A 14,377-nucleotide genomic window follows, 5' to 3' on the forward strand; every position below is an offset into this window, starting at 1 on the left:
CTAGACCAGGTCTTGGCAGCTACGGCCTCACCAGCCAAATCTGGCCCACTGCCTGTTTGTGTAAATAAAGTTTTATCGGAACAGACACACTTACTTTACATATTGTCTACAGCCGTTTTTGCATTGCAAGGGCAGAGTTGAATAGCTGTGACAGACCATGTGGTCTATAAAGCCTAACATATTTACTGTGTTTACAGACCCCTGCCCTAGATAAGAGGACAACTCATCGGAGCATGGCTTGGACCAGGATATTCAAGAGGAGCAGGATTTCACAAGCGTTTGGGGGCACTTTTAAGACTCGGTGACCAGCTAGGATTTCTAGCTTGGGCAGCACAGCCAGTGACACAGTTAACTGATGGGAGAAAGAAGTACATTTAGGGGAAAGAGGAAAGACTTAAGAGTTTGGTCTTAGGCTCCTTCAGTTTGAAGACTCTACCAAAGCTCCTGTTAATGTCTGGAAAGTGAGGAGGGAATGCGGACCTGGAGCTCCCTCGTCTGTTCTCTCAACGTACTTAGTACTCTGAGCTACCAGAACTGCTGCCTCCTGCTGCAGCTGGCTGTCAGGATTTGATTCTCTGAGGGCAGAAATCTGATCTTACTGATTTTTTCATCATACTCCCCTCCACTCTAACTCCAGGACTCAAAGGGGGCCTTGCACAGCATAGGCAGGAATCTGTTGTGGGCAGAAGGATCAGTTTCAGAGTCAAACTTGCCATCGGGAGAGGTGATTCTGGGGTACAACTGTGTGACTCCTGCCCATGAGGAGTTCCTGAGCTCACTTGGGAAGCAAAATATACAGATGTATTAACCAAGGCGGCAGAGTCTGTTAAGAGCCAGGGGAGGGGTGTAGACTGCTAGAGGTCACTCCAGGTTAAGGAAGGCTGCACTGGGCTTTGAAGAATGGGCAGGAGTCTGATTACTTGGAGAGAAGGTCTTCTCGATCTTCCAGGAGCAGGAATTCTCTAAGCTCTCTCCATGGCCTTTGAAAACAGGGCACACTGAACCCAAGCCATAGAAAGGCAACTGGTGGGCAACGGTATTTTTAAAGGCTTCCCCCATGATTCTAAGTGGAGCCAAGGTTGAGAACCTCTGGTTGACACATGCTGAATTTTTTTTGAACCAGTAGCCCTAGCATAACAGAACACTCAAAATTTTCTACTTTACCTAATCCATTCTGGTTTAAGAACTGGTTTTGAAGGGATCGCTGTTGTTTAATATTTCCAAGTCAGAAAACATAACCCCAAGTGATGTTGGCAGGGTTCCTAGGAAGCACGCCCTGTAGATGCTCCAGGATCAGCGGGACAATCTTTAACCTATCCCCCAGCACCTTCCCTCCCTCCCTCCAGTCACGTGAAGTCCCAAACTCTAAAGTTGACAGTGAGGGCAACGTTGAAAAAAATCAAATTTTGGACTCACTGAACTCTACCTCCTAACATTCAGTGGCTCTCAATGGTACCAGGTGTGAGGGTCTAACAACAGTCAGACCATTCTCCTTCCAAATCGTCAGGAACAGGGAATTCTATGCCGACCTCTTGTCAACTTGACTGCTGAGGGGAACTGGACAAAACAACTGTTAATAAGTGTCTCTTACTTCCTCAGAGACAAGATCTGAGGGGGAAGTTGGGCTGTGAAACTTACAGCTTAGCGAGTTGAAAAGGGGAGAGAAAAGTGAGCTATTTAAAAGCCAGGTGTTAGGTCCACAGTGATTTTTAATCAACCAGGAGGCAGTTTGGTAAACGGATAGAACGGGAGGGGAGAAATCACACTGAAGAGGACACAACATATGCTAGGGGATACAGTGCCTCAGCTGACCCTGAACACTACAGGGCACCAGGGCCCCAGTGACAGAAAAGGAGTCCAAGACTCGGCGAGGGGCCAGGAGGGGGCTCCGAGGGTCCCCACTGCCAAGCTGCCTTTGGCCTGGACTTTTGCTTTCTCATCTGTATGATGTGGATGACGTCTTAAGATCTCTCTCCACCAATTCTCTACTGTCAAACGACTACTTATCAGACTGAGCTGTCATCTACCTATTAACACGTCTGTCTCCCACCCTGGATTCTGCACTGCTGCTCACTCTGGCACCTCCAGGGGACCCGAGTACTGGGCGTGGAACAGCTCACACTGCTGAACACACGAATGACAGACGGTCCATGTGAATGCAAACACTACCTCTGAAATAAAACGCTAAGAAAATCACCTCAGAAAGCAAACACAAGAACACCCTGGAAATATAACATTTTATTAAATCCATCCCGATACCTGGCCACCTGTCTGAAGGTTGAACCGTTCTAGAATGTAAGTTGGCACCACAAGAAAATAGTTGTTACATGTCCAAAACTGGAAGATTGGAAGTGACCAAGTCCTAAAAGAGGAGATGTAAAACATGGCCCCAAACCAAAAAGCCACGATCTTGAAATGAGCAGAATCTAACAGCAAAATGCTTACTGAGTACTTTAAAAAATACTATGGATTTTCCTTATTTTCCCCCTTTAAGAATAATTTTTATCAAACCCCTGAGACTAATATATAATCTTTCTTTACTGCTCAGATTTTAAAGACAAATTAAAAAAAAAATTTTTTTCCCAGAGTGGTAGTGCTGCAAATTGGAGAATTCTTGAAAAAACAGCAGAGAAGTGGTCCACAGTGTTCTAAACCAGGCGTGGCATCAGAGAAACAACCACTCAGGCACAAAAGTGGCATTTTGTGATCAAATTTATTTTTTGTTTAAATTTCATTTACTTTGTTTTACTGTAATTTACACAAGAGACTGCCAAGTAAACTAGATATTTTACATTCACCACACATTCCCTCAAATCTCCACAGTTGTTAGAAAAACATTAAAATCCATGCGCTGGGCTCTCATTTCCATGTGCGCCTAAGCTCCCAATGATGCTACAGACGCCAGCGAGAGTTAAGTTCATTAAAAGGAGAAGGCTAGACTCTTTATTTCACAAAATTAGCAATAATCTTCCTGGCATCACTTTGCAGACAATGATTATGCTTTGACAAAACCTATCTTACAACAGTGCCCAGAGAGTAAACATCAGTCTTGATCCTGAGTACACAGAGGACATGTGCGACGTGGGGTCTGCAGCCGAGGATAAAGGGTATCACAGCGCAGGAGTGATCCTAAACATCCTTGTCTAAGTCACCGTGATCACTTCAGTGGGGACACAGGTCGTGGGAAAACAAGGAGCAGGGAGGGCAGGACTGTCAGCAAATCAGATTACTAATGTGATATGACCACGTAGGGGCCTGTGTGCTGTAGGAGGGACGGGAGGTTAAAGAAGATGGTTTGTGACTTGAAGGCTTCAACAATATCACTCTATTCAAGCTCCCAGGACTGACAGGAGAAAAACTGGATTTGGACAGAGAAAGATGATAAAAATCTTACCTAGCTATTGTTCCTTTCTTTAAAAAAAAAAAAAAGGAAAAAAGAAAGAAAAAGGGGGCAGCAGCTTCTAACCGGCATTTTCATGATGCTTTTTCAGGATATGTTCTAATGACGTCCTACTTGAGAGCACATCCCAACGGGTGGAACTGCGCTGGCCCCTGGCAGGGCCTCCTAACCATGTGCAGACAAGCCTCATGCTGCCTCTGAACCTCTTCTTATCTCAAAGGCAGCATCTCCTCCTTAAAGTATATTTCAACATGAAAAGAGCAGAATGTCATCACTATCTATATTCTACCGTGTAAGCTGTGAGGAATCTAGATCCTTTGCATAGTTTCCAAGCTGTAATTTCAGAAAGCAGGCATTTCAGAAACAAGACTCCATGGAAGTGCTGTACGTCCAATTTTTCTAAACAGCCTACAATCCTATTAATTTCTTCATCAATTTCTTTCTTTGCCTAACAGAAGCCTGAAAATTGTATAGTGTTTGTTATAAATCACAGACTGTCATTTCCATTTTTGCTAGACTTGATGTAGAAAAATACTTGAAATTCAACATACAAAAATCCAATAAAAAATGGAATTTTTTTTAAAAGGATCCTTTCCTTGGGGCAAACAAGTAAAAACTGGTCTGTAACTCTACTACTTACTAATAGATATTATCCAGTTTGGCTGTATGATGATGAAAATCCAGAAATAAATGATTATAAATACATTCAGAGTTACATTCCAAATTCCTTGGAATACCAAAAGATTTCTAATAAATTTTTCTGTGGGAGTCTGTTGATTATGGCACTAAAATTAAAATTTATAAGAGACTGATTTAAAAGAACAGAAAAGTAATAAAAGGCTATATATATATATTGGTCCACAACTTGCCATTTATGAAACATACCAGCTAGTATTACACTGCAGTCAGTTCGTCCATTAATGGTATTACTCTGATAATTATTAAAATCTGTTCCAGGTATATATATTGAAAATATTTTCTTTTGCATTCTTGCTGAAGATAGGTACAGTACTTTGGAGAAATTGTACTAATCCCTTCAGTATGTTTGTATGTACATATATACACTAGTGTGTGTATTTTGATCTGCAGCTCTACATGCGTTTTATATACAGCTACAGATAGACACACATATATACACACGTGGTTGGGACCTGTGCCTGTGGGCACATAACCACAAGCACACGTCTGGGAAACGTCAACACTGCAAGACATGGTCAGATTCTTCTTCACTCATCACTGGCTGCACTTGTTCCCCTTACTTGACCTTGATTACGTAACTGTAAGGAAAGCGAGACAGTGCAATGTGTTAAAATACAGAGAGACGCAAAAAATGTTAGACCGCAGCTTGTCACAAACATTCTCTAGGAAAAAAATCCTCAGTGTAACAAAACTTCTGGCAGACAATGCACCCCAACTACTGCATTTTTAACATTTAATCTCTTGATTCTGGTCTTACTAAGGGCATAATGTTTTGTTTCATCAGAGGGAAAATAAATTAGAAGCAGAAATAAATCACAGAAACTCAGAAGACCTTAATGAAAGTAATAATAAATTTAAAAAAAATTGTAAATGAACACTAAATTTTAAGAAAAGGGCTTTGGAGGAATCCTGGCAGAGTTCATCCATTCTTATTTGGTATTTTTCTTCAGGACTGAACATTTCGTTTCTCCGGTGTTCAGTAATTAAAGAGCAGGCAGCACATGTCAGGGGGCAGCCAAGAAACAGTGGGGTAAGAAGTGTGTTCTGTCTTGTCATTTTTCTCAATAAACATCATAGCTCAATATTAACAAATGACGACAGTGTACTGCCGATTTTTGTTTTTCATCCTGGTTTCAATATGTGGGGTAGATTTTGAGGTTCTTTTTTTCCCCTCTAGGAAAATCTCTTATCTAGGCATATAAATCTGTGTGAAAGAAATAAGACCATAGAAATATTTTACACTGTAAACAAAAAGCAGTGTATTTACACATATTAAAGCTAAATGTAAAGATAACTGAAAAGTCAACATGAAGGAAGACTTCCTGATATTCAAAAAAATGTCTACTAAAATGAATTATTGAGATTGGCCCTTATGGCATGGGATGAAGGATCTTTGACTTTAAATGCTTTTACGTATTTCCTTACTAACCACAAATGGTCCTAGTGAGAAATAGGTCAATTAACTGGCTATCGATGAAAACTCAGCTGGTTTCTAGGACAGTGCTGCATGATGAGTAAGTGTACTTGGCAGCTGGATTCTAACCCGTAACACTAAGAACTAACTTAGGATTACTAAATTCAATCTCTTCCACAGATAAAATTCTTACAGAATAATAACTCAGGTGTTCACTGTCAAGGTCTGAAATATATACCTCTTACATTCTAAAAATTAAACCGTACTTAATATGTTGTCTCCACTCAGCAAGTTAACTACCCATTACCAAAAAGGTATTATTGGTTTTTAAACATTCTTTTTACCCAGGTCTTCACTTACACAGTTTGATATTGTCTCTGACCCTACAGGGGACTCATCTAGACATCAGCAGCCGACGTGCCTCGGACGGAACCCTTCTTACGCATCTAAACGTAAAATAAAATCATGAGCTGCTGAAATCACAGACTCTAAATTGGGTTAGTAAGCAAGGGGAGAAAAAAGATCTAGAAGAGATTGTGAAGTGACCGCTGCCTATTTACAAGCATATCCACGTTAAAAATGAAGTTCCGAGGCCCTTCTAGTTACCTAGATCTAAAGTAAATCTTGCAAAAGGCTTTTCTTACCACAGCACAAAAAATGTATCTATTCTCGAATCTAGGAAACAAAAGCCTGCAGACTGATGATGTGAAATTATCAAAGATAGCCAGGGTAAATGAACTGTTCACTAATACAGTGTGAGAAAATGCCCCGATGGTCTGGTTCACCTTTTCATAGTCCCTGGACCAGACAGGAAGCCATGAGGTGTAGCCACCTCTGGCTTCTGAGACCAGTGTCCCTCAAAGGAGTTCTTTACAGGAAGTTTATTAAAAAGAGGGAGGACAAAAGGAAGAACAAGCAAGCACAGAAACAACATATGATAAACAATGGACACAAGGACAGGCATCAGAAAGGACAGGCATTCATAACAACGGCCTAGAGACAACTCAGTGAGAAAATTAGAAAAGAATGGACAGAAAAGGAACACATGTAATAAACACATTTCTGAAGCTCAACCCTTCCCCCTCTCCCGACCCCTCCTGAAGGTCCAGTTGAGCACAGGCATAAGGTTGCCCTAAGTACTCCTTCAGTTGCTGGGCCTAACCCCAGTATGCCTCTGCAGGATTACAGGCAGGGGCATTCCTCTCATGCCTAACCTCTCGAGATGCTACGCCTTCTCTCCAGGGCCAAAACCCATTTGAAAGAAATCCAATTCTTCAGATATTTGCAAGTTAAGAAGAGAATATAACACATCAAATTCTATCATCAGGTGTGAGGGAAACAGGACCTCAAGAAAAGGGGAAATTCCTCCGTGGTGAAGAGGACTTGAAAATGTTAAGCCTCTTCAGGAGGCAGGTGTTTTCTGGGTAGGCATTTTGGCCTGTGGGCATGATGCTGCCCAGATTGAGATGCTCACAAACCAACTGTTAGGACTCAGAGCAGCAGCAATGGGATGTGGAATAAAGCACTCCCCAGTGACCTAGAACAAAATAAATGGGGTTTAACATTAAGATGATCAGCATTTAACCCTGCAATTTGACTTGGAGTATTTTTGAAATATTTAACAAAGAAACTGCCATGGATTCCCAACCCTGAACCAATGACAGATTTCTACCAACTTTATGAGGGAATTTGTCAGTTTAAGCCACGTGGATACAATAATGATGCTTTCTAATAAACTGGGCTTCTGTATAACACTTCTTACACCTTCTTTTCAAGTGCGATTCCCAACTCACAAGTAACAGATGTGCATGGAGAAGCAGCTGAGCCTGCAGGCCCTCTGCCACAGGTGGCAGCCAGAGTCACCACCTCCTGTCAGGGCTCTCCCATTGGCGCTGTGTTCAGGCACCTTGAGACTAAAAAGTTGTGAGGGAAGTAAGCACTCCCCTGGGGGAAGACAAGGCCTCGGCCAAGTTCGGTCTGAGGGATCCAGAGCCCAAACCAGGGAGGGCTCCATTCGTTACCCCTTCAGCCATCACCACTCTTCCTCGTGTTATGGACGGGCCTTCAGCATAGAAATCAAAACCAAATGAAAGCCTCCTTCCTGAGAGTTCGAATCAATAAATATAAGTCCATTTTCTGTTTCTTCTTGGTGTTGGCAAATCGTTTTTTGGAGATGCCAAGGCTATACCATAAGCTTAGTGAGAATGAGTGTGTAATCCTGCTGCTTTCTTTTTGATGTTCAGCTGACGCCGGCTGCTCGGAGGGGTTGGAGGCAGAGGTGGCAGCTATTACGGGAGCCTGGAGCACCTGGAAGGAGCAAAACCAGGCAAGGCAGGAGGAAAGGGACTAAGACTGGGTGGTGGTGAGGGGTGCTTCTCAGAGAAGGGAACCTGACTCTTGAGAAAGGGAAGACAAAAGTGGGAGAGAGGCATTGGAAGGAAGGTAGCAAGTACCCATGACTTACTCTTGTCCGTTTAAATATTTTGCCTGGGTCCAGCCTAAAAATAAGGGTGTAAGGGATGGTCTTCCATGCTTGCCATCCTATCACCTTACTCCCAAGATCTAGAACTCAGAGCCATACTATTAGTATGAGAAATTGAGGTCAGAGAAGCCTCTATTGTCTGGCCTGCAAACCAAACCCCAATTTATAATGTTGTCACTATGGGAGAACGTGTTCCAAATCTCAAAAACTGAACTTAAAAACTTTTGGAACAAAATCCATTCATAAGCTGGAGGCTGCTTAAAGTTTACTTTATGTATAAGATAAGGTTAAAACATTTTATTGCCTTATAAAGAAAATATGTCCTAGTCCTCTCAGAAGGTTTGTATAAAGCTAATTAGAAGCAGATCTGCTGTAATCACCAAAAGTAAGCAATTTTAAACACAGATTCTTTACAATGCTATGTGCCAGACAAATAGATTTCCTTCTGTGCCAAAGAACCTGATTTGTTGCCATTCTCCTGTGATTAAATGGAGTTCCTGCCTCACACACAGGCGTTCGTCAAACACTCCCGCCTGCCCACGGGGCTTCCCAAACTGGGACTGCTGGCAGGACTCTGGATGCCTGCATGGAAACCACAGCCTACCCTGGACATTCCTCGGGTTTACTTCCCCCGTGGGGCCTTACTTCCAACAGAAAAGAAGCGCAGCTCAGAGCAAAAGCAAAACCAGACGCATGCAAGAGTAAGTCGGGGAAGAAACCACTCTGGGAGAAAGGGGGTGCTCTTGAGCTGCAGGGCTGGCTCTCTGGTGCAGGAGGAGCTGGGGTGGGCTTAACTTTGAGAAACGGCACGCAGACCTCCAGCCCAAGGATCACCTGAACTTCTGCCTAAAGCTTGTAAGAAATAAGGAGACACTGCTAGTTGTAGGATGGGAGGAGGCACTTCTGCAATCAATGACAATACTACTAGCCTTGCCTTATCTACAGAATAGGGAACTAGGACTTACTGTGCTAGCATTAATAACTTACTGCGATAACAAAATGACAAAGGCAACTTGGCCTGATAAAGTGAATGCCTAAAAGGACTGCGAACCAGGCACCAGCATGGACAACCAATGCGTGAAAAAGAATACAAGACCGCTGAACATTTTACACGTAACAAATTCTGGATCAACAAAGTTCTAGTTTACTTTCACGAAAGATGCCTAACAAAAGAGAAATCGGAATAAAAGGATATTAGTGTCTGAGAAACTGGATTTTGATTTTGAGGATACAGAGATTAAGAAATGGCTTTCAATAACAATTTTCCTAATTTTAAGTCTATACTTATTAAGCACACAGTTTTAGAAAGGGGAAATTAGAGAATTTCCCCAGAATGGGAAGTCTTACTGTTTCTAGTTCTTTCTGAGTTTCATCTTCCATTCTCCTAATGTCTTCCATTGTCAGATCAATCCACTTGTCAATCCAACAAAAAAGCTGGCGATGAAAGTTTGTAAATATCCTTTTTTCTTGCTTTTAAAACAAAGAAGAAAATGATTATAAGACGGCAAAACTCTAACATTTATAACATATTAACTTTATATGCCCCAATTAACCCATGAAATCTACATATTCTTGGTTTGGCAAAGACCACTATTTCAATTAGTGAAAATCTTAATTCCGTCCTATTAACATTTTGTAAAACAAAATAAAAAGAAAAATCTCCCTTTGAAATGTGAAACAGTCCTTGCAAAAGCAGAATGATTTACCAGAAACTGAAAACAAATGTGGTGGGCATTCTGATCCAACACAAACTCCTGCTGGACCCGACTTATTTTTACCTTTTTCTAATGTCAGTGACTAAAGGTCAACTCAATTTCTTCTGCTATAAAACCATACACTGTCATTCTTAACTTCTCTGCAATTCAAAGAAATATTGTGAGGTAGAATACAACATGTACCTAAAGAAGATAGTCCTGGGTTCTTTAGAATAAAGTGTTTTATTAAATTAAGAACTCTTATATACTCTCCATTAATTTTTCTGCTCTATTGTTACTAGGTACACACACACACACACACACATATATATACACACACACACACACACACACATATATATATATATTTAGTGGCTTTAACATATATAATTAGTGGCTTTAATTACTGGATTATTTAAGTTTTACTATACTTTCCCAAGAAGCGAGAAAAGTGCAATGAACAGTGAATAATACTTTAGTATGTTTGGACAATCGACTTAAATTTTTTTTTTCCATGAACAGGATGGACTTCATCAATTACATGTGTACCTTCTATTTATCAGAACTGGATTATTAATCTATTATTGTGATCCAAGAGGAAGAAAAGAAGCCAATATTTACAGAGTGCCTACTGTGGCCAACGGCAAGCAGGCCCAAGAATAATGAAAGTTTCCAGCACTTTAAGATCCATTTTTTTTTAAACATCTTTATTGGAGTATAATTGCTTTACAATGTTGTGTTAGTTTCTGCTGTATAACAAAGTGAATCAGCTATAGGTATAAGATACTTTTTAAAAAAAAAGTTAGAGCAGTTACAGTTTAAAAGTAGAAAAGTTACAGTAAAACTCAGATGCAACTAGTTGTGGGAAGTTCAGAGATATAACGGGGGCCTCTATATAATGATAATGGAATGAACTATTCACCCTATAGGAAAATTAAATACCAAAGAAACTTTCCATGTTCCTCACACGTTTACAACCATGTGTTTCTATGCAACTGCAATTCTCCCCTCTTTCTACATCAAAATACTTGTGTTACTTTCAGTTGAATAAAGAAGACATAAAAAAGAGGTAATTAGAATTTGGATCCTCAGATTATGTCACCCTAGGTTCAGCGTAACTATTCTCAGTGAGGATCTCTGAAGAAGGCACAGGGCACAGAAAGTGTGTGTCAGGAGAGACCTGTGTGCAGGGGCTATCAGCTGAACTGGGACAGAGGAGCCTCAACATCAAGGCGTGGCCTCTCCCTCCAGCCAGTGCCAGGACCCCAGGTCCCCTTGGAGACATGCTGGACGTGGAAAGGGCGCTCTACAGAACAGCTGGGCAAACCATCAGGAAAGCACTTTGCACCAAAAACCGCTGTGCTTTTCTCCAAAGAAAGCCCCTTAAAACCTCTGCTGGCATCTGTTTTTGCTGTTTGTAGGCAGAAAAAGGAGGGCAGAGAGGAATTACACAGAGGGGCAATAATTTCACCTAAACAAGAAGGAAAAAGTGGCAAAAGAGAAAATATACCATTAATAGCTACTTCAACTCTTAACCTAAATTTAAGTCACCACCCTCTGAACAGACTTTACCTTCTGAATGAAGTTTTCTACTTTGCTTTGCAGTCCCCACCACTTGAATTTGATGGTCACCAGCTTATAGGCACACATCTGAGGACAGTCAGGGTTGCTTGCCAGCTCCTTCTGCATGAGGAAAATTGAAAATGGGCAATCGTGACTTAAAATTGACTGTTGCGTAACAACATCACAGACGTACATGAAGAAAATTACAATCTCATATGTGTTTAATTCAGGTATTTGGAAATTTGAAATCATTTTAGCAAAAGCAGCAGTATTCCCCTGCTGCAAACCCTCCTTCCACAGACCAAGTTACTTCCTGGCTCTACAATTTAATAGGCGCAGTGCTCCGCCTCAAATTACACTATTCATATTTCACATTAAACACCAAATTCAATTCAGTTCATATCAATAGTGAGCCTTTAATACGTAAAGGTTCTCATAACACCATTATCGCACTCCCACCGTGGATGTGGTGAGGTCTCATCCATTTTATTGAGCCTCAATAAAAAAACCATGAGGAAGATTAGTCATCGTCTTGCCTTCAAACACTGGCAAGTGGAGGGGCACTGTTTTTTGTGTGTTTTTTTAAATTAATTTATTTTTAAATTTTTGGCTGTGTTGGGTCTTCATTCTGCGCAGGCTTTCTCTAGTTGCAGTGAGCAGGGGCTACTCTTCGTTGCGGTGCACAGGCTTCTCATTGCAGTGGCTTCTCTTGTTGCAGAGCACGGGCTCTAGGTGCGTGGGCTTCAGTAGTTGTGGCTCACGGGCTCTAGAGCGCAGGCTCAGTAGTTGTGGTGCACAGGCGTAGTTGCTCCGCAGCATGTGGGATCTTCCCAGACCAGGGCTCGAACCCGTGTCCCCTGCATTGGCAGGCAGGTTCTTAACCACTGCACCACCAGGGAAGTCTGGGGCACTGTTTATTAACTGAGGTATTTTTCAACCGAAAGGGGGGACATTTAAAGGGATGTAGCAGCAAAAGTGATCTATAACTATCAAGTATTTGAAGGCAAATTCCATACATCTGGACTTTAACTTCCATAAATGATTACACCTCATAGTTTAAATGTAGTAGGGAATCAAATCAAGAGTTAGGGTAAAAAAGGAAAACTATTAAAAAAAAAAAAAAGAGCAAGGGAGAGAGATGGGGGACTATATGGACAGAAAAAACAGAAAAAAATGTTCGCAATTTACTTTCATAAGAAAACATGAAAAAGCAATTAGAATTTGGATCCTCAAAACATGTCACCCTAGGCCCAGAGTATAGAAACTTACTCTGGATTTTTAGGTTCTGCATGCACGCATGCATGAATAAATAAATAAATAAATAAATAAATAGGTAGGTAGGTAGAGAGGAGGAGAGAGAGGAGGCAGAAAAGGGAGAAGAGGAGGGAAAAAACAAATACGACAAAGTGCTAACAACGGTCCAGTCTAGGTGGAGGTGTTTACTGTTCTACGGGTTTTATGGCTGCCTCTGAAATTTTTCATTATAAAAACTGGGTTGGGGGGGATTGCAAGCTATAGTATTGCTGATGATTTCTGTGAAACTTAGTGCAGGCTACTGTCCTACTAAGCACAATATACTAGCATGTTTACTTGGGGGAGAGGGGTGAGTGGTGTGGGAGGGGTGAACCAGGAGCTCACGGCACACATCAGTGTCTTCACCACGGACCCACTTAGCACCACTGTTCTCCCAAGGTGGTATATGCGGGAGACCGATCCACTCCCGAGCTGACCGAGGAGAGAGCCTGGGACGGGCCCAGAGCAAAGGCAGCCATCGTCCTGCCTCTGGAGCTCCCAGTCTAGCATGGAAGGCAGGTATGGTTCAAAGAATCCCAGGTGGCAGAGGCAAACTGCAGGTGTGGTCTAGGGAAAGGGCCATCCAGTAAACTCTCAGCCCCAGTTCTGGTGTAATTCCAAGAAGAAAGCTATGTCTCAGGACTGTTGTAAAGACTAAATAAGGCAGAGTATGCTCCGTGCTTAGTTGGTAGGACTCGGAGCTTAAAACAGATTAGTTCTCCCTCCCTTATTCTTTCATAGAGTTGTACCTACCACCTTGAATTTGCAAAACAATTTTAAAATAAAGTTTCTCAAAAGAGTAGAAAGTTACGGGGACCCTTTTTGTAAAAACTAAGTTACAGAGTGAAAAGATTAAGCAGCCTTTTACAAGCGTTCTTCCCTTTTTCACCACTGTTCTTAGCTTCACACAGCACTCAAATTGCAGTGCTGGCATCAGTCACACTGTGTGCCACTATCACTTCTTGTCAGCTTGCACTCATACACACACCCCACTTTCAGTAAGTTCGTTGTGTGTGAACAAATATTACTTCGATTCAGCCACACGTACATAAAATTTTAAAATGATGAACTTCTAGGTCTTATTCTAAAACCTCACGATTATTCTTCATTTACACAATCATAGCAACCAGACCACATTTTCCCCCCAAACCCTCAATAATGTTCCAGTGTCAAGTGAATTCTATGATACAATATATGAAAAAATTCTATTTTGGTATTATTAATAGGACTCAAAGTTCTGTAGAGTCCCGCATGACTGATCAACTTTTCTCAGAAAATGTCTTCTGTAATAACATTTCATCTTCTGAATAATGACCTGGTACATGGATTAAATCAATGAGGCAACACCACAAGCATTTAAATACAAACATTACATACAGCAAACTGTCCTTCTGTAGGTGAGTTCTATGGCAACAGAAGGACTTGGCTAGCTCAGCTCTAGTTTTCCAATTTCCTTCCCATTAAACAAGAGTACCAATGTGAAAATTCAGCATGGATGTGTACGTGTGCACATGTGCGCACACACACATACCCATACTTTATGAACAAGTTTAATTCAGCAAGTATTAAGTGGGTACCATTTACAATCCAATTTGTGCTAGGTGGTATGAGAGGACACACATGTGGTTGGTAGAGAGGAGAGTGACTATGTATAAAAATGATGAAACCACTATCCTTGTACCAACAATCCCTATCAGAAGGGACACACCTCTGTTGTGGACACTGTGGCCCCAGACTAAAATCACATATTTGTAACTCCCCCTCCCGTCCCTGACCTGCAGACCCAGCACTTAAGCTGGGCTCTGGTGTCTCTAAGAGCAGTCCACAGCCTT

At 41.6% G+C, this 14,377-nt stretch overlaps 1 protein-coding gene across 3 annotated transcripts in view; it reads right to left on the reverse strand.

The window, feature by feature from the left end:
* Nucleotides 1-4,626: 4,626 nt before the first annotated feature.
* PITPNB (phosphatidylinositol transfer protein beta) overlaps nucleotides 4,627-14,377 on the reverse strand; it is a gene marked incomplete at both ends in the record, with an annotated part of 59,401 nt that continues 49,650 nt past the window's right edge. For 2 of the 3 annotated variants that reach the window (XM_079718081.1, XM_079718080.1), the window contains 3 exons: nucleotides 4,627-4,677; nucleotides 9,343-9,465; nucleotides 11,262-11,372. In XM_079718081.1, the coding sequence (XP_079574207.1) occupies nucleotides 4,627-4,677; nucleotides 9,343-9,465; nucleotides 11,262-11,372 (285 nt within the window). Of the gene's footprint in view, nucleotides 4,678-5,911; nucleotides 5,960-9,342; nucleotides 9,466-11,261; nucleotides 11,373-14,377 lie in introns of those variants that run through there. The other variant, XM_079718082.1, reaches the window with a different exon arrangement.

This window comes from Hyperoodon ampullatus (genome assembly GCF_949752795.1).
Source record: "Hyperoodon ampullatus genome assembly, chromosome: 13".
Taxonomy (NCBI): domain Eukaryota; kingdom Metazoa; phylum Chordata; class Mammalia; order Artiodactyla; family Ziphiidae; genus Hyperoodon; species Hyperoodon ampullatus.